Source organism: Heterodontus francisci, chromosome 1 (assembly GCF_036365525.1).
Source record: "Heterodontus francisci isolate sHetFra1 chromosome 1, sHetFra1.hap1, whole genome shotgun sequence".
Taxonomy (NCBI): domain Eukaryota; kingdom Metazoa; phylum Chordata; class Chondrichthyes; order Heterodontiformes; family Heterodontidae; genus Heterodontus; species Heterodontus francisci.
The window spans coordinates 51247356-51272379 of NC_090371.1; the positions used below are offsets into that span (position 1 = coordinate 51247356).

At 43.5% G+C, this 25024-nt stretch overlaps 1 protein-coding gene across 1 annotated transcript in view; it reads left to right on the top strand.

Moving 5' to 3' along the window:
* The window catches only part of me2 (malic enzyme 2, NAD(+)-dependent, mitochondrial), a 108180-nt gene that overhangs the window by 33286 nt on the left and 49870 nt on the right, over positions 1-25024 (top strand). Inside the window, exons 5-7 of the mRNA XM_068030570.1 lie at positions 9358-9433; positions 17336-17497; positions 19485-19588. Of these exons, the coding sequence (XP_067886671.1) occupies positions 9358-9433; positions 17336-17497; positions 19485-19588 (342 nt within the window). The remainder of the gene's footprint in view (positions 1-9357; positions 9434-17335; positions 17498-19484; positions 19589-25024) is intronic.

Consider the following 25024-nt stretch of genomic DNA (forward strand, 5'->3'; position numbering starts at 1 on the left):
TCTACTCTGTCCAGACCCCTCATGAATACCTCTATCAAATCTCTCAATCTTCTCGTCTCCAGGGAGAACAGCCCCAGCTTCTCCAATCTGTCTACCAGAAATGAAGAACTTTATTCTCGTGAATCTTTTCTGTACTCTAATGCTTTCACATTCTTCTTCAAGTATGGATCCCAGAACTGGCAGCAATATTCCAGTTGAGGCCAAATAAGTATTTTATACAAATTTAACATAACTTCCTTGCTCTTTGTACTCACGGCTGCAGACATGAATCCAGGATGGTGTGTTGCCTCCCTGGGGCCAGGGTCAATGCTGTTACTAAGCGGCTGCAGAGCATCCTGAGGGGACAAGGTGAACAACCAGCAGTCGTGGTTCACATTGGAACCGATGACATTGGTAGAAAGAGGGAAGTGGTCCTGCAGTCAAAATTTAGGGAGCTTGGTAGAAAATCAGCAAGCAGGACCTCAAGGTTAGTAATCTCTGGATTGCTCCCAGTACCACGCGCATGTGAGGAAAAGGACGATAAGACAGATGAATGCGTGTTTGGAAAGTTGGTGTAGCAGAGGAGGGCTTTAGATTCCTGGGACATTGGGTCTAGCTCAGGGGGAGATGGGACTTGTACAGGCCAGACAGGTTGCACCTGAACAGAGCCAAGACTGAGTACTTTGCGGGACATTTTGTGAGTGCTGTTGAGCGTTTAAACTAGTTTGTCGGGGGATGGGGACTTGAGGGTAGATTCAGTTCGGACAAAATCAGAAATAAAAATGGAAGGTGGAAAATTAGTGGCTGAGTCTGGAAGGCAGGGGAAACAAAGGTTAGAAAATAAAAAGGGTTTGGCAGTGCTTAAGGTTATATACTTCGATGCAAGGAGTATAGCAAATAAAGCAGATGAGCTGAGGGCACAGATAGAAATGTGGCAGTATGATATAGCTCTTACAGAAACATGGCTTAAGGAGAGACAGGAATGGCAGCTCAATGTTCCTGGTTTACAGGGTTTTCAGAGTTTGAGAGGGAGATTAAAGAAAGGAGGTGCTGGCAATTTTGCTCAAAGAAACAGTTGCAGCTGTGAGGAGGAATAATATTTCAGAAGGATTATCAAATGAGGCCATATGGATTGAGCTAAAGAACAAAAAAGGGGCAGTCGCACTGCTGGGAGTGTACTATAGACGCCCAAACAGTCAGAGGGAAATAGAAGAGCAAATATGTAGGCAAATCTCTGAGAAGTGCAAAAACAATAGGGCATTTTAACTACCCCATATTTTAGTGTGAAAGGAATTGAGGGAGCAGAATTCTTGAGGTGCCTCAGGAGAATTTATTTGGCCAGTATGTAGCAAGTCCAACGAGAGAATGCGGTTTTGGACTTGGTTTTAGGAAATGAAGCTGGGCAGGTGGAAGGAGTGGCAGTGGGCGAGCATTTTGCTGGTAGTGATCATAATGCAGTCAGTTTGAACATAATTATGGAAAGGGACAGAGATAGAACAGGAGTTAAGAGTTTTCAATTGGCACAAGGCCAATTTTACTGAGCTGAGGAGTGATTTGGCGGAAGTGGACTGGGGACAGCTGCTTGAAGGTAAATCAGTGTCAGAGCAGTGAAAGGCATTCAATGGGGAGATTCAGGGGGTTCAGAGTAAACATGTGCCCACAAAGAAAGAGGGTGGGACAGCCAAAACTAGAGCCCCCTGGACGTCAAGGAGCTTGCAAGGAATGATGAGGCAGAAAAGGAAAGCTTATGTCTGACGCAGAGAGCTCAATAATACAGAAAGCCAAGAGGAGTATAGAAAGTGGAGGGATGAAATCAAAAAGAAAATTAGGAAAGCAACGAGAGGGCATGAAAGAATATTGGCAAGCAATTAAGGTGAACCCAAAGATGTTTTATCAATACATTGAGTAAGAGGATAATTAAGGCCCATAAAAGACCAAAAAGGTAAACTATGTGTAGGGCCGGAATATGTTGGTATGGTTCTTAATGAATACTTTTGCGTCTGTCTTCGCAAAAAAGGGGAGTGATGTAGAAATTGTAGATAAGGAGGAGGAGTGTGAAGTATTGGATGTGATAAACATAGGGAGAGAGGAACTATTAATGGGATTAACACGCTTGAAAGTTGAAAAATCACCAGGGTCCGATGAAATGTACCCAGGCTGTTAAAAGAAGCCAGGGAGGGAAGAGCGGAAGGTCTGACCATCATTTTCCAGTCCTCATTGGATACAGGTATGGTGCTCGAGGATTGGAGGTCTGCACACCTTATACCTTTGTTTGAAAAGGGAGCAGGGACAGACCGAATAATTACAGGCCAGTCAGTCTAACCTCAGTAGTAGGCAAATTATTGGAATCAGTTCTGAGAGACAGGATAGACTGTCACTTGAAAGGATTAATCAGCGATAGTCAGCATGGACTTGTTAAGGGAAGATCTTGTTTGACGAACTTGATATTTTTTGAAGAAGTAACAAGGAGGATCGATGAAGGTAGTGCAGTTGACGTGGTCTACATGGATTTTAGCAAGGCTTTTTACAAGGTCCCACATACAGACTGGTTTAAAAAAAATAAAATAAAAGCCCATGGGAACCAGGGGAATGTAGCAAGCTGTGATACAAAATTGGCTCTGTGGCAGGAACCAAAGGGTAATTGTTGATGGGTGGATTTGCAACTATAAGGCTGTTTCCAATGGCGTTCCGCAGGGTTTAGTACTAGGTTCCCTGCTTTTTGTGGTATATATTAATGATTTGGAGGTAAATGTCGGGGGCGTGATCAAAAAGTTTGCGTATGACAAAAAATGGCAGTGTGGTTGACAGTGAGGAGGATAGCTGTAGCCTGCAGGAAGATATTGGTGGGCTGAAAGTGGCAAATGGAATTCGACCCAGAGAAGTGCGAGGCAATACATTTGGGGAGGTCAAACGAGGCAAAGGAATACACGATTAATGGGAGAATACTGAGAGGTGTAGAGAAAGTAAGGGACCTTGGAGTGAATATCCACAGATCCATGAAGGTCGATAAGATGCTTAAGAAGGTGTATGGAATCCTTTCCTTCATCAGCTGAGGTATAGAATACAAAAGCAGGGAGGTTAGGCTGGAACTGTGTAACTTATTGGTTAGGCCACCACTTGAGTACTGTGTGCAGTTCTGGTCACATTATGGAAAGGATGTAATTGCATGAGGGAGGGTACACAGGAGATTTATGAGGAAACATAGAAAACGTAGAAAATAGGAGCAGGAGTAGGCCATTCGGCCCTTCGGGCCTGCTCCACCATTCAAAAAAGATCATGGCTAATCGTGTAATTAGTACCCTGTTCCTGCTTTCTCCCCATATCCCTTGATCCATTTGGCATTAAGAAATATGTCGATTTCCTTCTTGAATACATTTAATGACTTTGCCTCCATTGCCTTCTACGGCAGAGAATTCCACAGGTTCACCACCCTCTGAGTGAAGAAATTTCTCCTCATCTCTGTTCTAAATGGCATACCCCTTATGCTGAGATTGTGACCCCTGGTTCTGGACTCCCCAACCATTGGGAACATCCTCCCTGCATCTAACCTGTCTAGTCCTGTTAGAATTTTATAGGTTTCGATGAGATCCCCTCTCATTCTTCTAAACTCTACTGAATATAGACCTAGTCGGCCCAATCTCTCCTCATATGTCAATCATGCCATCCCAGGAATCAGCCTAGTAAATCTTCTTTGCATTCCCTCCAAGGCAAGAACATCCTTCCTCAGATAAGGAGACCAAAACTGCACACAATACTCCAGATGGGAAGGTGGTGGCATAGTGGTATTGTCACTAGACTAGTAACCCAGGGTATTGCTCTGGGGACATGGGTTCAAATACCACCACAGCAGAAGGTGGAATTTGAATTCAATTAATAACTCTGGAATTTAAAAAAAAACTAATCTAATGATGGCCATGAAACCATTGTCGATTGTTGTAAAAACCCATCTGGTTCACTAATGTCCTTTAGGGAAGGAAATCTGCTGTCCCTAACTGGTCTGGCCTACATGTGACTCCAGACCCACAGCAATGTGGTTAACTCTTACATGCCCTCTGAAATGGCCTAGCAAGCCACTCCGTTGTACCTAACCGTTACGAAGTCCAAATGGACTGCAGCAGTTCAAGGGCAATTGGGGATGGGCAATAAATGCTGGCCTAGCCAGCGACGCCCAAATCCCATGAATGAATTAAAAAAAAGATGTGGTCTCATCAAAGCCCTGTATAATTGCAGTAAGACATCCTTGCTCCTGTACTCAAATTGTCTTGCAATGAAGGCCAGCATACCATTCGCCTTCCTAAATGCTTGCTGCACCTGAATGCTTGCTTTCAGTGACTGGTGTACAAGGACACCCAGGTCTCGTTGCACCTCCCCCTTTCCCAATCTATCACTATTCAGATAATCTGCCTTTCTGTTTTTACAACCAAAGTGGATAACCTCACATTTATCCACATTATACTGCATCTGCCATGCATTTGCCCACTTACCCAACTTGTCCAAATCGCTTTGGAGCCTCTTTACATCTTCCTCACAGCTGTCATTTGTGGAAATGTTACATTTATTTCCCTCCCCCTAGTCATTAATATACATTGTGAATAGCTGGGGCCCAAGAACTGATCCCTGCGGTACCCCACTAGTCACTGCCTGCCACCCAGGAAAAGACCCGTTTATTCCTACTCTCTCTTTCTTGTCTGTCAATCAATTCTCAATCCATGCCAGTATATTATCCCCAATCCCATGTGCTTTATTTTTGCACACTAACCTCTTATGTGGGACCTTATCAAAAGTCTTCTGAAAATCCAAATACACCACGTCCATTGGTTCTCCCTTATCTATTCTACTAGTAACATCCTCAAAAAAAACTCCAGTAGATTTGTTAAGCATGACTTCCTTTTCGTAAATCCATGCTGACTTTGCCCAATCCTGTTTAAGGTTTCTAGGTGCTCTGCTATCACATCCTTTATAATAGACTCTAGCATTTTCCCCACTACTAATGTAAGGCTAACTGGTCTGTAGTTCCCTGTTTTTTCTCTTTCTCCTTTTTAAAATAGTGGGGTTACATTTGCCACCCTCCAATCTGTAGGAACTGTTCCAGAGTCTATAGAATTTTGGAAGATGACCACCAATGCATCCACTATTTCCAGGGCCACTTCCTTTAGTACTCTGGAATGTAGATTATCAGGCCCTGGGGATTTCTCAGCCTTTAACCCCATTAATTTCCCTTGCACTATTTTTTTACGAATACTGATTTCCTGCAGTTCCTCTCGGTCATGTTGCCAGGACTGGAAAATGCAGCTATGAGGAAAGATTGGAAAGGCTGGGGTTGTTCTCCGTGGAACAGAGGAAGCTGAGGGGAGATTTGATTGAAATGTACAAAATGTGAGGGGCCTGGATAGAGTGGCTGTGAAGGGCCTATTTACCTTCACAGAGAGGTCACTGACTTGAGGGCATAGATTTAAAGTGATTGTTAGAAGGATTAGAGGAGAGATGAGGAACAATTTATTTTTACCCAGAGGGTGGTAGGGGTCAGGCACTCTCTGTCAGAAAGGGTAGTAGAGGCAGAAACCCTCAACTCATTTAAAAAGTGTCTGGATACGCACCTCAAGTGCTGTCACCTGAAGGGCTGCGGACCAAATGCTGGAAGGTGGGATTAGGCTGGGTGGCTCCTTTTTCGGCTGGCACAGACGTGATGAGCTCTTTCTGTGCCGTAAACGTTCTGTGATTCTATGATATGCCCCTATTGATGATGTCTAGGAGCTTTATTAACTGCGCTGTCCACCTGTCCTGCCACCGTCAATGATTTGTGCACATTTGCACCCAGGTCCCTCTGCTCTTGTATGCCCCTTTAGAACTGTACCCTTTATTTTAGGTTGTGTCTCTATTATTTCTCCCAAAATGAATCACTACAGACTTCGCTGCATTAAATTTCATCTGCCTTTTGTCCACCCATTCCACCAGCCTGTTTGTTGTTTTGAAGTTCTACACTATCCTCTTCACAGTTCACAATACTTTCAAGTTGTGTATCGTCCGCAGGTTTTTAGATTGTGCTCTGTACGCCAAGGTCTAGGTCATAAATTTATATCAGTAAGAGCAGGGATCCTAACACCGACCCCTGGGGAATTCCACTACAAACCTTCCTCCAGTCCGAAAAACAACCATTTACCACTACTCTTTGTTTCCTATCACTGTCAATTTTGTATCTGTTGCTGCTGTCCCTTTTTATTCCATGAGCTCTAACTTTGCTCATAAGTTTGTTGTGTGGCACTGTATTAGATGCCTTTTGGAAATCCATGTGCACCGCATCAACAGCATTACCCTCATCAACACTCTTGTTACCTCATCAAAAAACTCAAGCAAGTTAGTTTAACATTATTTGCCCTTAACAAATCCATGTTGGCATTCTGTAATTAACCTGAATTTGTACAAGTAATAAGTTTGTCCCGAGTTACCATTTCTAGAAGCTTCTCCATCACTGAGGTTAAACTGACTGGCCTGTAGTTTCTGGGCTTATCTTTTTTTGAATGTTTTCAATTCACCAGTCCTCTGGCACCACTCCTGAGTCTAAGGAAGATTGGAAAATTGTCGGTGTCTTTGCAGTTTACACTTTCACTTCCTTCAGTATTTTTGGTGCATCTCATCCATTCCTGGTGCCTTATGAACGTTAATTACAGACAACCTATCCAATACCTGTTCCTTATCAATTTTAAACCCATCTAGTGTCGGAACTAACTCCTGTTTCACCATGACCTGTGCAGTAGCATCTTCCTTGGAAAAGACAGATGCAAAGTATTCATTTGAAACCTTGGCCATGCACCCTGCCTCCATGCGTAAATCCCCTAATAGACCCCACTCCTCCTTTTACCACCCATTTACTGCTTATATGCTTAGAGAAGACTTTTGGATTCCCTTTTATGTTAGCTGTCAGCCTCTTTTCATACTCTCTTTGCTTCTCTTATTTGCTTTCTCAATTCACCTCTGAACCTTCTATATTCAGCCTGGCTCTCTGTTGTGAATCTCTGGAATGTTCTACCCCATGCTCAGTTGTTCTGTACTTTCAAGACAGAGGTTGATAGATTTTTGCGTACGAGGGGAATCAAGAGATGGGGGATAGTGCGGGAAGGTGGGGTTGAGGCAGTTGGTCTAGTCGAATGGCAGAGCAGGCTCTGAGGGCCAAATGGTCTACTCCAGTTCCTCTTTCTTAGGTTCTTTTCTTTTTCCTTAAGGTTACAGTATATCTGTATATATAATTATAGCTAGAAATCTAGTGCTGTGCTTGCAAGAGTTTTAAAAGCCACAGTGGGAAAGGGGGAGCAAAAGTTTTTTTCATTATATAATAACTGAGAAGAGGTTTTGAGGAAGGGAAATGGAACATATGAATTAGAAGCAGGAGTAGGCCAATCGACACCTCGAGTCTGCTCTGCCATTCAGTAAGATCATAGCTCATCTGATTGTAACCTCGACTCCACATTCCTGCTTACAACCAATAACTTTTCACCCCCTTGCTTATCAAGAATCTATCTACCTCTGCCTTAAAAATATTCAAAGACTTGCTTCCACCACCTTTTGAGCGAGAGTTCCAAAGACTCTCAACCCTCAGAAAAAAATTCTTATCACCTCTGCCTTAAATGGGTGCCACTTTATTTTTTACAGTGATCCCTGAGTTCTAGATTCTCCCGCAAGAGGAAACATCCTTTCCACATCCACCCTGTCAAGGCCCCTCACAATCTTATATGCTTCAATCAAGTCACCCCTTACTCTTCTAAACTCCAGCAGATACAAGCCTAGCCTGTCCAACATTTCCTCGTAAGACAACCTGCCCGTTCCAGGTATTAATCTAGTAAACCTTCTCTGAACTGCTTCCAATGCATTTACATCCTTGCTTAAATAAGCAGACCAGTACTGTACACCATACTCCCGATGGTCTCAGCAATGCCCTGTATAACTGAAGCATAACCTCCCTAACAAAGTAACTTGCACATTTGTATTGCAGGCAAAAAAGGTATTAGATTTTTCCCTGTAGTTTTGCTTTGTCAGATTGTATGATATATTCACTGTTAATGTCATAATTTATCTGTGAAGCGCACCATTGAGATCTATTATTGTAGTCCCACTCCAAGATATGATCACAAAAATCAAGACTGACACTCCAGTGCAGTCATGAGGGAGTGCTGCACTCTCCAGAGGTGCTATCTTTTGATGAAATGTTAAACTGAGGTGCCATCTGCCCTCAGGTAGATGTAAAACACCTTATGGCACTTTTGGAAGAAGAACAGGGGAATTCTCCTTGGTGTCCTGGCTAATATTTATGCCTCAATCAGCAACACAAAACTGATTTTCTGGTCATTATCACATTGTTATTTGTGGGAGCTTGCTGCATGCAGATTGACTGCCAATTCCCGACATTGCAACGGTGCTTACACTCAAAAATACTTCATCAGCTGTAAAGAACTTTGGGATGTTCTGAGCTTGTGAAAGGTGCTATATCGATGCAAGTCTGGCTGTCTTTATTAGAATGGTACCAGGGATTACAGTTACATAACTAGACTAGAGAAGATGGGATTAATCTTCTTATAGTGGTTAAGGGGAGATTTAATAGAAATGTTCAAAATCATGAGATTTTGATGAGAGTAAATAAAGAGGAGCTGTTTTCCACTGGCAGAAAGGTTGATATCCAGAGTGCACAGATTAAAGGTAATTAGCAAAAGAGCCAGAGGTGAGATTAATTTTCTTTATGCAGCAAGTTATGATGAAGGGGTAGTGGAAGCAGATTCAGTAGTAACTTTCAAAAGGGAATTGGTTAAATGCTTGAAGGGGGAGAACACTGCAGGGCCATGGGGAAAGAGCAGAAGAGTGGAACTAATTGTGTAGACATAGAGGTGTTTCCACTTGTGAATTCCAAAATTAGTAGTCATAAATAAAAGTCACTAATAAGTCAAGCAAATAATTCAGGATAAACTTCTTTACTTCAGAGAATGTGGAACCCACTAATGTTGAGGTGAATAGCATAGATGCATTTAAGGGGAAATTAGGTAAATACATGAGGGAGAAAAGAATGGAAAGAATACTTGACGGGTGAGATGGAGTTGGAGGAGGCATGGGTGGAGCATAAAACACCTGAATAGCCTGTTTCTGTGATGTAAATTCTGTGTATGAAATATGTGTTTGAAAAACCTTTCCATGCAAAGTAGTAGAGACAAAGATATTAGGGGTATGCAAAAATGTCTTGACTGTTAAGATAAAAGTTTTATTGTTAGCTTTGATGGACTGAAATATTTTTATTTCCTTATTTTTTGTGTTCTTAGAGTAAATTTTTAAATTTTCACTTTTTAAATGTGACATTCTTCATTTTTCTATGTTCATTTTTCTTTCCCATTGCAACAGAGGTGTGTTTATTTCCATTATGGACAAAGGTCACGTAAGATCAATTCTTGACAACTGGCCAGATGCAGATGTAAAGGTAAAGAATAAATGGTGCATTTAAAAATACGGTTGATATCAAGCCTGGTGCATTCTAGTGTTTGAGCACTGCAGTAATGTTTCTGCATGTGGTCAGTTGGAGTTACTGGACGGTAATCCAGTTGGGCGAATTGAATGTTTCCTTAAATGTTAGACTGTATGAGCTACCTAAACCCAGAGATCACTTCCAGTCTGTGTTCCTTCCTGGTTCCCCAGCACTTCAAATTTATAATCTGTAGCATTAATAATGAAATGATGAATAAATCTATCCAGTCTGGGATATTTGGTGGCTTCATATTATTGAGTGATATTAATGAGGACGTTTAAACCAGAAATGTTGGCCTTGGTCCATTTCCCAATGAGAACTTCTCTCGTCTCGCCCAGGCTGATGCAGTGAGAACTCTCTGCTGATTGTAAGGGTTACACATGAAAAATACCACAACTACACAATGGGATAGGGGAGAGAAAAAAAGGGGTTAGTTTCTTAGATTGAGTCAGGGAATGGAGTCAGTGGCGAGAGCATGGAGTCTGGCGGGTCCGGAGGCAATGGTTTTGTTCTTCCCAGTGTTAATCTGGAGGTCCTTAACATTAGAAATAGGAGCGGGAGTAGGCCAGATGGCTCATTGAGCCTGCTCTGCCATTTAATCAGATTATGGCTGATCCTTTGCCACCAGGTCCTCTTTGATTCCCTTATAGTCCAAAATTCTAAGAGTAATCAATTTCAGCTTTGAATATACTCAACAGCCCTCTTAAGTAGAGAATTCCAGAGATTCACAACCCTGTGGGTGAAATAATTTCTCCTCCTCTCTGTCTGAAATGGCCACCCCCTTATCCTGAGACTATGACCCCTGGTCCAGACTAGTTCTCGGCAACTATCCTGTCAAGTCCTTTCAGAATTTTTTTGTTTCAATTAGATCCTCTCGTTCTTCTGAACTCCAGAGTGCAGACCCATTGTACTCAATCTGTCTTCCATAGAACAACCTTGTCATCCCAGGAATCAAGTGAACCTTTATTGCACCCCTCTCCAAAGCAATATATCTTTCATAGAAACATAGAAAGTTTTAAGGCACAGAAGGAGATCATTTGGCTTGTGTCTGTGCTGGCTGTAAAAGAGCTATTCAGTCTCATTCCACCTTCCAGCTCTTGGCCTGTAGCCCTTTGGGTTACAGCACCTCAAGTGCATATCTAAGTATTTTTTTAAATGCGATGAAGGTTTCTGCCTCTACCATCCTTTCAGGCAGTGAGTTCCAGATCCCACCACCCTCTGAGTGAAAATATTATTCCTCAGCTCCTTTCTAATTGTCTGGTTATTGACACCTCTGCTAACTTTCTATCTACTCTGTCCAGTACCTTTTTGTAATTATATACACCTCAATTCAACCACCCTCAACCTCTTCTGTTTCAAAGAAAACAACCGTGGCCTGACTAATCTTTCTGCATAGCTAGAGTTCTCCATTCCTCTCAACATCCCCATAAATCTCCTCTGTACCCTCTCTAGTGCAATAACATCCTTCCTGTGATCCGGAGACCAAAATTGTACACTGTACTCTAGCTGCGGTCTAACTAATTTTTCATGCAGTTCTAGCATAACCTCCATGTTCTTATAATATAGAATATTGGTAATAAGGGAAAGTATCCCATATGTCTTTTTGATCACCTTTAACTACCTGTTCTGCTACCCTGAAGGATCTGTAACCTGCATTCCAAGCTCCCTCTGTTGCTCTGCACTTCTCAGAATCCTGCCATTTATCGTGTATTCCCTTAAAGGTCATCAGTTTGAGAAATTAACTCTTTCTCTCTGCACAGATGCTGCCAGACCTGCTGAGTATTTCTGGTATTTTCTGTTTTTGTGCAAAAACTTTTACTCTCGCTCTAGCTTTCCTTAGGTACAAATTTCCTTAGGGACAGAGACCAAAATTGTACACATAGTCCGGTATAATAGCAGCAAGACTTCCTTATTCTTGTACTCCAATTCCTTACAATAAAGACCAACATACCATTTGCCTTCCTAAATTTTGCTGTTCCTGTCTGTTATCCTATGTATTTTGCACAGACACCCAAATCCCTCTGAACACCAACGTTTGATAGTTTTTCACTGTTTAGAAGTATTTAATTTTTCTTTTCTTCCTACCAAAGTGAATAATCGAATTTCTCCACATTATCCCCCATCTGCTGCTACCTTCCCCACTCACTTAACCCATCCATATCCTTTTGCAGACTGTTTGTCCACCTCAGAGCTTACTTCCTCACCTAGCTTTGTATCATTAGCAAACTTGAATACGTTATACTTGGTCCCTCATCGAAAACATTAATATAGGTCGTAAATAGCTGAGGCCACAGCACAGATAACTGCAGAATTCCACTTTAACAGTCTGCCAATCTGAAAATATTCCTATTCTGTTCTCTGTCCTTTAACCAGTTCTTTATCCATGCTAATATTACTCGCCAACCTCAGGAGTCCTTATCTTGTTCAACAGTCTGTCATGTGGTACCTTATCGAATATCTTTTGAAAATCCAAATATACTTCATCCACTGTTTTCTCTCTATTTCCCTATTAATTATATCTTCAAAAGGTTCCAATAGATTTATCGAGCACGATTTCCCTTTCATTAAATTGTATTGAATCTGCTTGTTCATCTTGTTTTTCGTAGTGCTCTGTTACCACATCCTCTATAATGGATTTCAGTATTTTCCTGACAAGTGATATCAGGAACTTGTCTTATATTGAATTCTTAGATTGAGCCACAAGAAGTAATGGAATAGAGCCAGTGAAGGGTTTAAGAGAGGTGGGAGAAATTGTGTATATGTAAAAACTGATCCTAGATGATGGTGAGAGGGAGTGGGTTGAGGTGGTAAGGGTGTTTGGAGGGGGCGGGGGGGTGGAGGGGGAAGGAGTGGTTTCTAAGGTGGTGCACAGAGTTTCAGGAGGGATTGATTTGCATGTTGACGATGCATTCTAAGACATCACTGATAGGACAGTAGGATAGTTGGAAAGCAGTGTGGTTGGCAGGTGTGATGTCAAGGATGGTGTCTTTTGAAGAAGGGGATGACCTTGAAAGGGAGGAAAAGCATGCCTGAAGACGGGGAGCCATATAAACATCAGGAAATGGAGTAGAAGGAGGTAGATCATATGAGCAAGATGAACTTGGAGAGGGGATATGGAGATGCTCAAAAGAGATGTTTCATGGCTAGGACTACAGTGACCCGATGTGGGGGTGCAGTTATTGGCTTGGCAAGGAAGGGAAAGTAGTACAATAACCAAGAACAGTACAGCACAGGAATAGGCCATTCGGGCCTCCAAGCCTGCGCCGATCTTGATGCCTGCCGAAGCTAACACCTTCTGCACTTCCAGGGCCCATATCCCTCTATTGCCTTTCTATTAATGTATTTGTCACGATGTCTCTTAAACGTCGCTATCGTATCTGCTTCCACCACCTCCCCTGGCAGCAAGTTCCATGCACTCACCACGCTCTGTGTAAAAAAAAAAAAAAAAAAACTTGCCTCGCACATCCCCTCTAAACTTTGCCCCTCGCACCTTAAACCTACGTCCCCTAGTAACTGACTCTTCCACCCTGGGAAAAAGCATCTGACTATCCACTCTGTCCATGCCGCTCATAACTTTGTAAACCTCTATCATGTCGCCCCTCCACCTCCGTCGTTCCAGTGAAAACAATCCGAGTTTTTCCAACCTCTCCTCATAGCTAATGCCCTCCAGACCAGGCAACATCCTGGTAAACCTCCTCTGTACCCTCTCCAAAGCCTCCACGTCCTTCTGGTAGTGTGGCGACCAGAATTGCATGCGATATTCTAAGTGTGGCCTAACTAAGGTTCTGTACAGCTGCAGCATGACTTGTCAATTTTTGTACTCTATGCCCCGACCGATGAAGGCAAGCATGCCGTATGCCTCCTTGACTACCTTATCCACCTGCGTTGCCACTTTCAGTGACCTGTGGACCTGTACGCCCAGATCTCTCTGCCTGTCAATACTCCTAAGGGTTCTGCCATTTACTGTATACCTCCCACCTGCATTAGACCTTCCAAAATACATTACCTCACATTTGTCCGGATTAAACTCCATCTGCCATTTCTCCGCCCAAGTCTCCAACCGATCTATATCCTGCTGTATCCTCTGACAGTGGCGCCGTGGTTAGCACCGCAGCCTCACAGTTCCAGTGACCCGGGTTCAATTCTGGGTACCGCCTGTGTGGAGTTTGCAAGTTCTCCCTGTGTTTGCGTGGGTTTCCTCCGGGTGCTCCGGTTTCCTCCCACATGCCAAAGACTTGCAGGTTGATAGGTAAATTGGCCATTAGCAATTGCCCCTAGTGTAAGTAGGTGATAGGGAAATATAGGGACAGGTGGGGATGTGGTAGGAATATGGGATTAGTGTAGCATTACTATAAATGGGTGGTTGATGGTTGGCACAGACTCGGTGGGCCGAAGGGCCTGTTTCAGTGCTGTATCTCTAAAACTAAAACTAAAAACTAAATTATCCGCAACTCCACCAACCTTTGTGTCGTCCGCAAACTTACTAATCAGACCAGCTACATTTTCCTCCAAATCATTTATATATGCTTATATATATAAATATATATATATTATACAAACAGCAAAGGTCCCAGCACTGATCCCTGCGGAACACCGCTAGGCACATCCCACCATTCAGAAAAACACCCATCCACTGTTACCCTCTGTCTTCTGTGACTGAGCCAGTTCTGTATCCATCTTGCCAGCTCACCTCTGATCCCGTGTGACTTCACCTTTTGCACCAGTCTGCCATGCGGGACCTTGTCAAAGGCTTTACTAAAGTCCATATAGACAACATCCACTGCCCTTCCCTCATCAATCATCTTCGTCACTTCCTCAAAAAACTCAATCAAATTAGTAAGACACGACCTCCCCTTCACAAAACCATGCTGTCTCTCGCTAATAAGTTTGTTTGTTTCCAAATGGGAGTAAATCCTGTCCCGAAGAATCCTCTCCAATAGTTTCCCTACCACTGACGTAAGGCTCACTGGCCTATAATTTCCTGGATTATCCTTGCCACCCTTCTTAAACAAAGGAACAATATTGGCTATTCTCCAGTCCTCTGGGACCTCACCTGTAGCCAATGAGGATGCAAAGATTTCTGTCAAGGCCCCAGCAATTTCTTCCCTTGCCTCCCTCAGTATTCTGGGGTAGATCCCATCAGGCCCTGGGGACTTATCTACCTTAATGCTTTGCAAGACATGAGATGACTGAAACTATCTGCACTCCCTTCCCTAGGCTCATCATCCACCAAGTCCTTCTCCTTGGTGAATACTGATGCAAAGTACTCATTTAGCACCTCGCCCATTTCTTCTGGCTCCACGCATAGATTCCCATCTCTGTCCTTGAGTGGGCCGCCCCTTTCCCTGGTTACCCTCTTGCTCTTTATATATGTATAAAAAGCCTTGGGATTTTCCTTAATCCTGTTTGCCAGTGACTTTTCATGATCCCTTTTAGCCCTCCTAACTCCTTGCTTAAGTTCCTTCCTACTGTCTTTATATTCCTCAAGTGCTTCATCTGCTCCGAGCCTTCCAGCCCTTACAGATGCTTCCTTTTTCTTTTTGACTAGGCTCACAATATCCCGTGTTATCCAAGCTTCCCGAAACTTGCCAAACTTGTCTTTCTTCCTCACAGGAACATGCTGGTCCTGGATTCTAATCAGCTGACGTTTGAAAGACTCCCACATGTCAGATGTTGATTTACCCTCAAACAGCCACCCCCAATCTAAATTCTTCAGTTCCTGCCTAATATTGTTATAATTAGCCTCCCCCAATTTAGCACCTTCACCCGAGAACTACTGTTATCCTTATCCACAAGTACCTTAAAACTTATGGAATTATGGTCACTGCTCCCGAAATGCTCCCCTACTGAAACTTCGATCACCTGGCCGGGCTCATTCCCCAATACCAGGTCCAGAATGGCCCCATCCCTAGTTGGACTATCTACATACTGTTTCAAGAAGCCCTCCTGGATGCTCCTCACAAATTCTGCCCCATCCAAGCCCCTAGCACTAAGTGAGTCCCAGTCAATATTGGGGAAGTTAAAATCACCCACCACTACAACCCTGTTACCTTTACATCTTTCCAAAATCTGTCTACATATCTGCTCCTCTACCTCCCGCTGGCTGTTGGGAGGCCTGTAGTAAACCCCCAACATCGTGCCTGCACCCTTCCTATTCCTGAGCTCCACCCATATTGCCTTGCTGCATGACCCCTCTGAGGTGTCCTCCCGCAGTACAGCTGTGATATTCTCCTTAACCAGTAATGCAACTCCCCCACCCCTTTTACATCCCCCTCTATCCTGCCTGAAGCTTCTAAAGCCTGGAACATTTAGCTGCCAATCCTGCCCTTCCCTCAACCAAGTCTCTGTAATAGCAACAACATCATATTTCCAAGTACTAATCCAAGCTCTAAGTTCATCTGCCTTACCTGTTATACTTCTCGCATTGAAACAAATGCACTTTAGACCACCAGTCCCGCTGTGCTCTGCAACATCTCCCTGCCTGCTCTTCCTCTTAGTCCTACTGGCCTTATTTACTATGTCCTCCTCATTTTCTTCACTAGCTGTCCTACTGCTCTGGTTCCCACCCCCCTGCCACACTAGTTTAAACACTCCTGAGTGATGCTAGCAAACCTTGCAACCAAGATATTAGTGCCCTTCCAGTTTAGATGCAACCCGTCCTTCTTGTACAGGTCCCATCTGTCCCTGAAGAGAGCCCAATGGTCCAGATATCTGAAACCCTCCCTTCTACACCAGCTGCTTAGCCACGTGTTTAGCTGCACTATCTTCCTATTTCTAGCATCACTGGCGCGTGGCACAGGGAGTAATCCAGAGATTACAACCCTCGAGGTCCTGTTTTTTAACTTACTACCTATCGAAGGTCTCTTGTTGATAGAAGTCATGGCGCTCCTTGAACTGGTTGTTAAAGTACAGTAGTGAATGGAAAGCCACAAGCCTGACTACTTCGTCTCATAAAGTGCTGTTTTGTGTGAGTTGAGAGTTTCTTTTCCAAGGGCAGATGCAGAAGGAGATGGTTTGAATAGAAGTATGGGGGTATTCGTGACGAGGGATATAGATTGTGGTCAGAAATGGCCTTGCCAGTCTTGGAGACCTGAGGAGTTGAAAGGCCATGGGAGCTGACACGATAAGTAGAAAAATTTATATGGAGGGCTGAGAGTTTGGAGGAGACTGGGCAGAGAGAGCTGAGCTGGAGATTGAAGTCACTGTGGATGAGGAGTCGCACTGCAGAGGCTGAGTGAGGAAAGGAGGGAAGCATACCTTGGGGATGAACTTGGTGGGGTGGTAGAGATTTTAAAGGAAAAGCAACAAGAATGGAGCCATGTAAGTTGCTTGAAGAATATGATTGCTACGATGGCTATACCTGATCTGGGAGTTGTTGATGCTTGAATAATTTCTTAGCAATAACATCCTGCTCAGACATTCACAAAACTAAAACCAAATATTTGATGGGGGAGGATTTTTGACATTCTAGTCATTTTGTATATGCTAATGCTTTAGTCTTTCTGGTCCTTGCTGTCCTTAGTGTTAAATTTATCTTGAGTTTGCTGATCTGTACAATGGGAAGAGAATTGCATAATCTGTTTGACATTTAAATCCTTGCAGTACTGCTGATCCTGCTGCTACATTCTTATGGAATGACTAAATACTTCGCCTCAATTGCACTTTGGAAATGTTTACCCTGAACTTTTTTGTAATAAATGCACTACTGCTATCCAAAAATATGGAAGATGAAATATTCCCAGTTCATGTAACTAATTATTACTACATTTTTTTTTAAATGTAGGGGTGCTGTGATTTAAAAGCATGTTGAAGGGTTTGTTGCACAGATTAGTAACTCAATTTTATTTCTCATCTTAGGCTGTAGTTGTAACAGATGGGGAACGGATACTGGGACTCGGAGACCTGGGGGTTTATGGGATGGGAATACCGGTGGGAAAGCTGTGTCTATATACAACATGTGCTGGAATTGATCCCCGTAGCTGCCTTCCTGTTTGTATCGACGTGGGTACTGATAATGAGGTAAGTGTGCAAAACATTAACTGTACATTATGCAGTTGCGTATTACCTGCCATACCTTCCTCTGGAGTAAATGAATCAGTTTTAGTTGATGATACATTACCCAGAGGATCAAATTTTAAGCATATCTTCTCTTTTTGAAAATGCTTTGCTTTTTTAAAAATTAAATACATGTTTTCAACCCAAAGAATTGTTTTTTGTGTTTGGGAGAGAGAAAGCTTTTGGTTTTTTAAGCCACTAGCTTGAGCCATTAGTCTAAGATCTGATAGATATTTTTTTTTGTATTTATGGCATCTTTTGAATATTGAATGTTAAAAATTCTAATCCGTGTAATGCCTTCCAGTTGTGTGTTCACTTTCTTGGATAATAATTTTCTTTTCAGCTGACAAAGAAATCTGGGTCATACTCAATGTATTTAAAATGTTTATTGCTCCATTAATTGGTATTGCTTTACTTTTATTCAGTTTTTTATAGGTCAATTGAAATACTGAAAAGGTGGTGTAACTAAATCCTTTTTTAAAACTCTTTGAAACCATGTGATAGGCCTCCAAGTTGTTGCTGTTTATTTCTTTTTAAAAACCTTTATCGTTCAGATATTTTACGTTGCATAATGAACCTTCAAAGTCCTGTCAAGTAAATGAATAGTCATGGAATCAGACAGCAAGATGGAGGCCATTCAGCCCATCATGCCTGTGCTGGCTTGTTGAAAGCAGAACAGAATTTTTTGTTTGCAAAATTTCCCAGCCTGCAATCTGTGCACGAACAGGAATTGACGGGTGTCTATTCTAATATGTGAAATTTGAGAGCCCTTTGCTTTTCCTGCTTTGGAGGTCTTCTGCCACTTCTCTTTGCCACCACTGAATTTTAATCCGGGCAAACTTTTATAAATAAACTAATTTTATTGTACAAATGTATATTATCTGTTTTAAGAGCCTTAACAAACTAAAAACCTCTTGTATAGTTGAAAAAACTTGTATTTGTCTTTGCAGCCAGAAAGTGCACCATAATCATTTGAAAGTAAACTGCCGATGAAAGATGAAAGTTAATTAGTGGATATGGGCGGGAGGTAGTGGGTGGCAGCAGAGAAAGTGGGTAGTGAAGTTAGAAAGGGGGTATTGATTCACTGCGTGCTACTACACTGATTTTTGATGTCTACTTGTTCGTGACTATTAGTTCACTGCTGTCTGCTTGTCCTTTTTAACTTGCTGGTGTCTGCTGCTTTTGAATTTATTGATTCAGCAGTGGCTGGTACTTTGAATTTACTACTCAGATGTGCTGTAATGTTCGGTTTCTCTTCACTTTTGTCAGTGAGTCATCATGCATGTGCTTGTGGTGATCTGTCGGTTCTGTGTTTTATTTCTGTTGGACTTGTATGCTGTCAAAAACACACGTTTTGTTCTAGTTTAAGTTCTACCAGTTAAAACTGTTTGCTGTAGTAGCAAATATTTGCATGCATGGTCATCACATTCTTTTAGAGCATAGAGATAAAAACCTTTCAACATGCAGGTCTTGACTCGCTATCCCGTGGTGCTGCATATGCATGGACATCCTTTGACCACTGAGCCTGTAAATCTTGATGTGAATTGTTTTAGTACTCCATTCTAACAAGTTTATTCACTATGCAACCACCCTGGAAAACCCTAGGCTAAATTTCAATGTGGGTGTATATCTCTTTCTGTTTGGGTGTGTGTCTTTTTGTTGTCTCATCAACTGCATGCCTCTGTTGCTCTGTCTTGGTTTCTGTCTCTCTGTCTTGTAATCTGAACAATTGAAAGGTGGGAGAAAGAAAGAATGTGAAATTTTTTTGGATAGGATGGCATCCCTTGGACTGTTTGGAGTGGGAGTTATGCTTGTTAGTGTTTTAAAACTTACATTTTTACACACTGCTTCATCTAATTCTGAGCAATTCCATGGGAATGCCACTAGAATATATAAAACTGGCTTAGGAATAGGTCTTTTCAGACTTCACACTTTTTTTTTCTTTTTGTAGACACTACTGAAAGATCCCTTTTACATGGGTCTTTACCAGAAGAGAGACCGTTCACACCGCTATGATGAACTTATTGACGAGTTTATGGAAGCAATTACAGACAAGTTAGTAAACCCCCCCCCCCCCCCCCCCTGACTGTTTTGAGACTTAGCTTTAGAAAAAATAAGTACAGTTTTCTCTTGTGCTCTTTCTTGCCTAGATTTATCAATAGGGGAAAAGTATTAGTTACCATTTACCTGCAGTACCTGGTACAATGATTGGCATTTAGTGTTAAATGCCAGTCATGATACTGTTGGGTGCCAAGCTAGACCAGTGATTCTCAAACATTTTTATCCACAGGCCACTTAGGCAGGGCAAAATACCTGGTCCTACCCCACCCGCTTTCACTTGCCACCGAAAAAAAAAAACTCATCAGAATTAATGGAAATTAATAGTCTCAGTCATCTCATTATCAAAAAGGAGGCGGTGTTGGGTGTCTTGCAAAGCATTAAGGTAGATAGGTCCCCAGGGTCTGATAGGATCTACCCCAGAATACTGAGGGAGGCAAGGGAAGAAATTGCTGGGGCCTTGACAGAAATCTTTGCATCCTCATTGGCTACAGGTGAGATCCCAGAGGACTGGAGAATAGCCAATGTTGTTCCTTTGTTTAAGAAGGGTAGCAAGGATAATCCAGGAAATTATAGGCTAGTGAGCCTTAGGTCAGTGGTAGGGAAATTATTAGAGAGGATTCTTCGGGACAGGATTTACTCCCATTTGCAAACAACAAACTTATTAGCGAGAGGCAGCAATGTTTTGTGAAGGGGAGATCATGTCTAACTAATTTGATTGAGTTTTTTGCTGAAGTGACGAAGATGATTGATGAAGGAAGGGCAGTGGATGTTATCTATGGACTTCAGTAAAGCCTTTGACAAGGTCTCTCATGGCAGACTGGTACAAAAGGTGAAGTCACACGGGATCAGAGGTGAGCTGGCAAGATGGATACAGAACTGGCTCGGTCACAGTGGACAGAGGGTAGCAGTGGAAGGATGCTTTTCTGAATGGAGGGATGTGACTAGTGGTATTCTGCAGGGATCAGTGCTGGGACCTTTGCTGTTTGTAGTATATATAAATGATTTGTAGGAAAATGTAGCTGGTCTGATTAGTAAGTTTGCGGACAACACGAAGGTTGGTGGAATTGCGGATAGTGTTGAGGATTGTCAGAGGATACAGCAGGATATAGAGTGGTTGGAGACTTGGGCGGAGAAATGGCAGATGGAGTTTAATCCGGACAAATGTGAGGTAATGCATTTTGGAAGGTCTAATGCAGGTGGGAAGTAAACAGTAAATGGCAGATCCCTTAGGCGTATTGACAGGCAGAGAGATCTGGGCGTACAGGTCCATAGGTCACTGAAAGTGGCAACGCAGGTGGATAAGGGAGTCAAGAAGGCGTACGGCATGCTTGCCTTCATGGGTCAGGGCACAGAGTATAAGAATTGGCAAGTCATGCTGCAGCTGCACAGAACTTTAGTTAGGCCACACTTAGAATATTGCGTGCAATTCTGGTCGCCACACTACCAGAAGGACGTGGAAGCTTTGGAGAGGGTACAGAAGAGGTTTACCAGGATGTTGCCTGGTCTGGAGGGCATTAGCTATGAGGAGAGGTTGGATAAACTCGGATTGTTTTCACCGGAACGGCGGAGGTGGAGGGGTGACTTGATGGAGGTTTGCCAAGTTATGAGCGGCATGGACAGAGTGGATAGTCAGAAGCTTTTTCCCAGGGTGGAAGAGTCAGTTACTAGGGGACATAGAATTAGAATGAGAACATTACAGCGCAGTACAGGCCGTTCGGCCCTCGATGTTCCGCCGACCTGTGAAACCATCTGACCTACACTATTCCATTTTCATCCATATGTCTATCCAATGACCACTTAAATGCCCTTAAAGTTGGCGAGTCTACTACTGTTGCAGGCAGGGCGTTCCACGCCCCTACTGCTCTCTGAGTAAAGAAACTACCTCTGACATCTGTCCTATATCTATCACCCCTCAACTTAAAGCTATGTCCCCTCGTGTTTGCCATCACCATCCGAGGAAAAAGACTCTCACTATCCACCCTATCTAACCCTCTGATTATCTTATATGTCTCTATTAAGTCACCTCTCCTCCTCCTCCTCTCCAACAAAAACAACCTCAAGTCCCTCAGCCTTTCCTCGTAAGACCTTCCCTCCATACCAGGCAACATCCTAGTAAATCTCCTCTGCACCCTTTCCATAGCTTCCACATCCTTCCTATAATGCGGTGACCAGAACTGCACGCAATACTCCAGGTGCGGTCTCACCAGAGTTTTGTAGAGCTGCAGCATGACCTCGTGGCTCCGAAACTCAATCCCCCTACTAATAAAAGCTAACACACCATATGCCTTCTTAACAGCCCTATTAACCTGGGTAGCAACCTTCAGGGATTTATGCACCTGGACACCAAGATCTCTCTGTTCATCTACACTACCAAGAATCTTCCCATTAGCCCAGTACTCTGCATTCCTGTTACTCCTTCCAAAGTGAATCACCTCGCACTTTTCCGCATTAAACTCCATTTGCCATCTCTCAGCCCAGCTCTGCAGCCTATCTATGTCCCTCTGTACCCTACAACATCCTTCGGCACTATCCACAACTCCACCGACCTTAGTGTCATCCGCAAATTTACTAACCCACCCTTCTACACCCTCTTCCAGGTCATTTATAAAAATGACAAACAGCAGTGGCCCCAAAACAGATCCTTGCGGTACACCACTAGTAACTAAACTCCAGGATGAACATTTGCCATCAACCACCACCCTCTGTCTTCTTTCAGCTAGCCAATTTCTGATCCAAAGCTCTAAATCACCTTCAACCCCATACTTCCGTATTTTCTGCAATAGCCTACCGTGGGGAACCTTATCAAACGCCTTACTGAAATCCATATACACCACATCCGGCACCAGGGCGGCATAGTGGCGCAGTGGTTAGCACCGCAGCCTCACAGCTCCAGGGACCCGCGTTCGATTCCGGGTACTGCCTGTGTGGTGTTTGCAAGTTCTCCCTGTGTCTGCGTGGGTTTCCTCCGGGTGCTCCGGTTTCCTCCCACAAGCCAAATGACTTGCAGGTTGATAGGTAAATTGGCCATTATAAATTGTCACTAGTATAGGTAGGTGGTAGGGAAATATTGGAACAGGTGGGGATGTTTGCTAGGAATATGGGCTTAGTGTAGGATTAGTATAAATGGGTGGTTGATGTTCGGCACAGACTCGGTGGGCTGAAGGGCCTGTTTGAGTGCTGTATCTCAAAAAAAAAAAAATTTAAAAAAAACATCCACTGCTTTACCCTCATCCACCTGTTTGGTTACCTTCTCGAAAAACTCAATAAGGTTTGTGAGGCACGACCTACCCTTCACAAAACCGTGCTGACTATCTCTCATGAACTTATTCTTTTCAAGATGATTATAAATCCTGTCTCTTATAACCTTTTCCAACATTTTACCCACAACCGAAGTAAGGCTCACAGGTCTATAATTGCCAGGGCTGTCTCTACTCCCCTTCTTGAACAAGGGGACAAAATTTGCTATCCTCCAGTCTTCCGGCACTATTCCTGTCGACAATGACGACATAAAGATCAAGGACAAAGGCTCTGCAATCTCCTCCCTGGCTTCCCAGAGAATCCTAGGATAAATCCCATCTGGCCCAGGGGACTTATCTATTTTCACACTTTCCAAAATTGATAACCCCTCCTCCTTGTGAACCTCAATCCCATCTAGCCTAGTCGTCTGAATCTCAGTATTCTCCTCGACAACATTTTCTTTCTCTACTGTAAAAACTGACGCAAAATATTCATTTAACACTTCCCCTACCTCCTCTGATTCCACACACAACTTCCCACTACTATCCTTGATTGGCCCTAATCTAACTCTAGTCATTCTTTTATTCCTGATATACCTATAGAAAGCCTTAGGGTTTTCCTTGATCCTATCCGCCAATGACTTCTCGTGTCCTCTCCTTGCTCTTCTTAGCTCTCCCTTTAGATCCTTCCTGGCTAGCTTGTAACTCTCAAGCGCCCTAACTGAGCCTTCACGTCTCATCCTAACATAAGCCTTCTTCTTCCTCTTGACAAGTTCTTCAACTTCTTTAGTAAACCACGGCTCCCTCGCTCGACAACTTCCTCCCTGCCTGACAGGTGCATACTTATCAAGGACACGCAGTAGCTGCTCCTTGAATAAGCTCCACATTTCGATTGTTCCCATCCCCTGCAGTTTCCTTCCCCATCCTACGCATCCTAAATCTTGCCTAATCGCATCATCATTTCCTTTCCCCCAGCTATAATTTTTGCCCTGCGGTATATACCTGTCCCTGCCCATCGCTAAGGTAAACCTAACCGAATTGTGATCACTATCACCAAAGTGCTCACCTACATCTAAATCTAACACCTGGCTGGGTTCATTACCCAGTACCAAATCCAATGTGGCATCGCCCCTGGTTGGCCTGTCTACATACTGTGTCAGAAAACCCTCCTGCGCACACTGGACAAAAACTGACCCATCTAAAGTACTCGAACTATAGTATTTCCAGTCGATATTTGGAAAGTTAAAGTCCCCCATAACAACTACCCTGTTACTCTCGCCCCTGTCGAGAATCATCTTCGCTATCCTTTCCTCTACATCTCTGGAACTATTCGGAGGTCTATAGAAGACTCCCAACAGGGTGACCTCACCTCTCCTGTTTCTAACCTCGGCCCATACTACCTCAGTAGACGAGTCCTCAAACGTCCTTTCTGTCGCTGTAATACTCTCCTTGATTAACAATGCCACGCCCCCCCCCCCACCTCTTTTACCATCTTCTCTGTTCTTACTGAAACATCTAAATCCCGGAACCTGCAACATCCATTCCTGCCCCTGCTCTACCCATGTCTCTGAAATGGCCACAACATCAGGATCCCAGGTACCAACCCATGCTGCAAGCTCACCCACCTTATTCCGGATGCTCCTGGCGTTGAAGTAGACACACTTTAAACCAGGTTCTTGCTTGCCAGTGCCCTCTTGCGTCCTTGTTACCTTATCCCTGACCTCACTACTCTCAACATCCTGTACACTGGCACTACATTTTAGGTTCCCATTCCCCTGCTGAATTAGTTTAAACCCCCCCAAAGAGCACTAGCAAATCTCCCCCCCTGGATATTGGTATCCCTCTGGTTCAGGTGAAGACCATCCTGTTTGCAGAGGTCCCACCTACCCCAGAAAGAGCCCTAATTATCCAGGAAACCAAAACCCTCCCTCCTGCACCATCCCTGCAGCCACGTGTTCAACTCCTCTCTCTCCCTATTCCTCGCTTCGCTATCACGTGGCACGGGCAACAACCCAGAGATAACAACTCTGTTCTCGCTCTAAGCTTCCACCCTAGCTCCCTGAATTTCCGTCTTAAATCCCCATCTTTCCTCCTACCTATGTCGTTGGTGCCTATGTGGAGCACGACTTGGGGCTGCTCCCCCTCCCCCTTAAGGATCCCAGAAACACGATCCGAGACATCACGAACCCTGGCA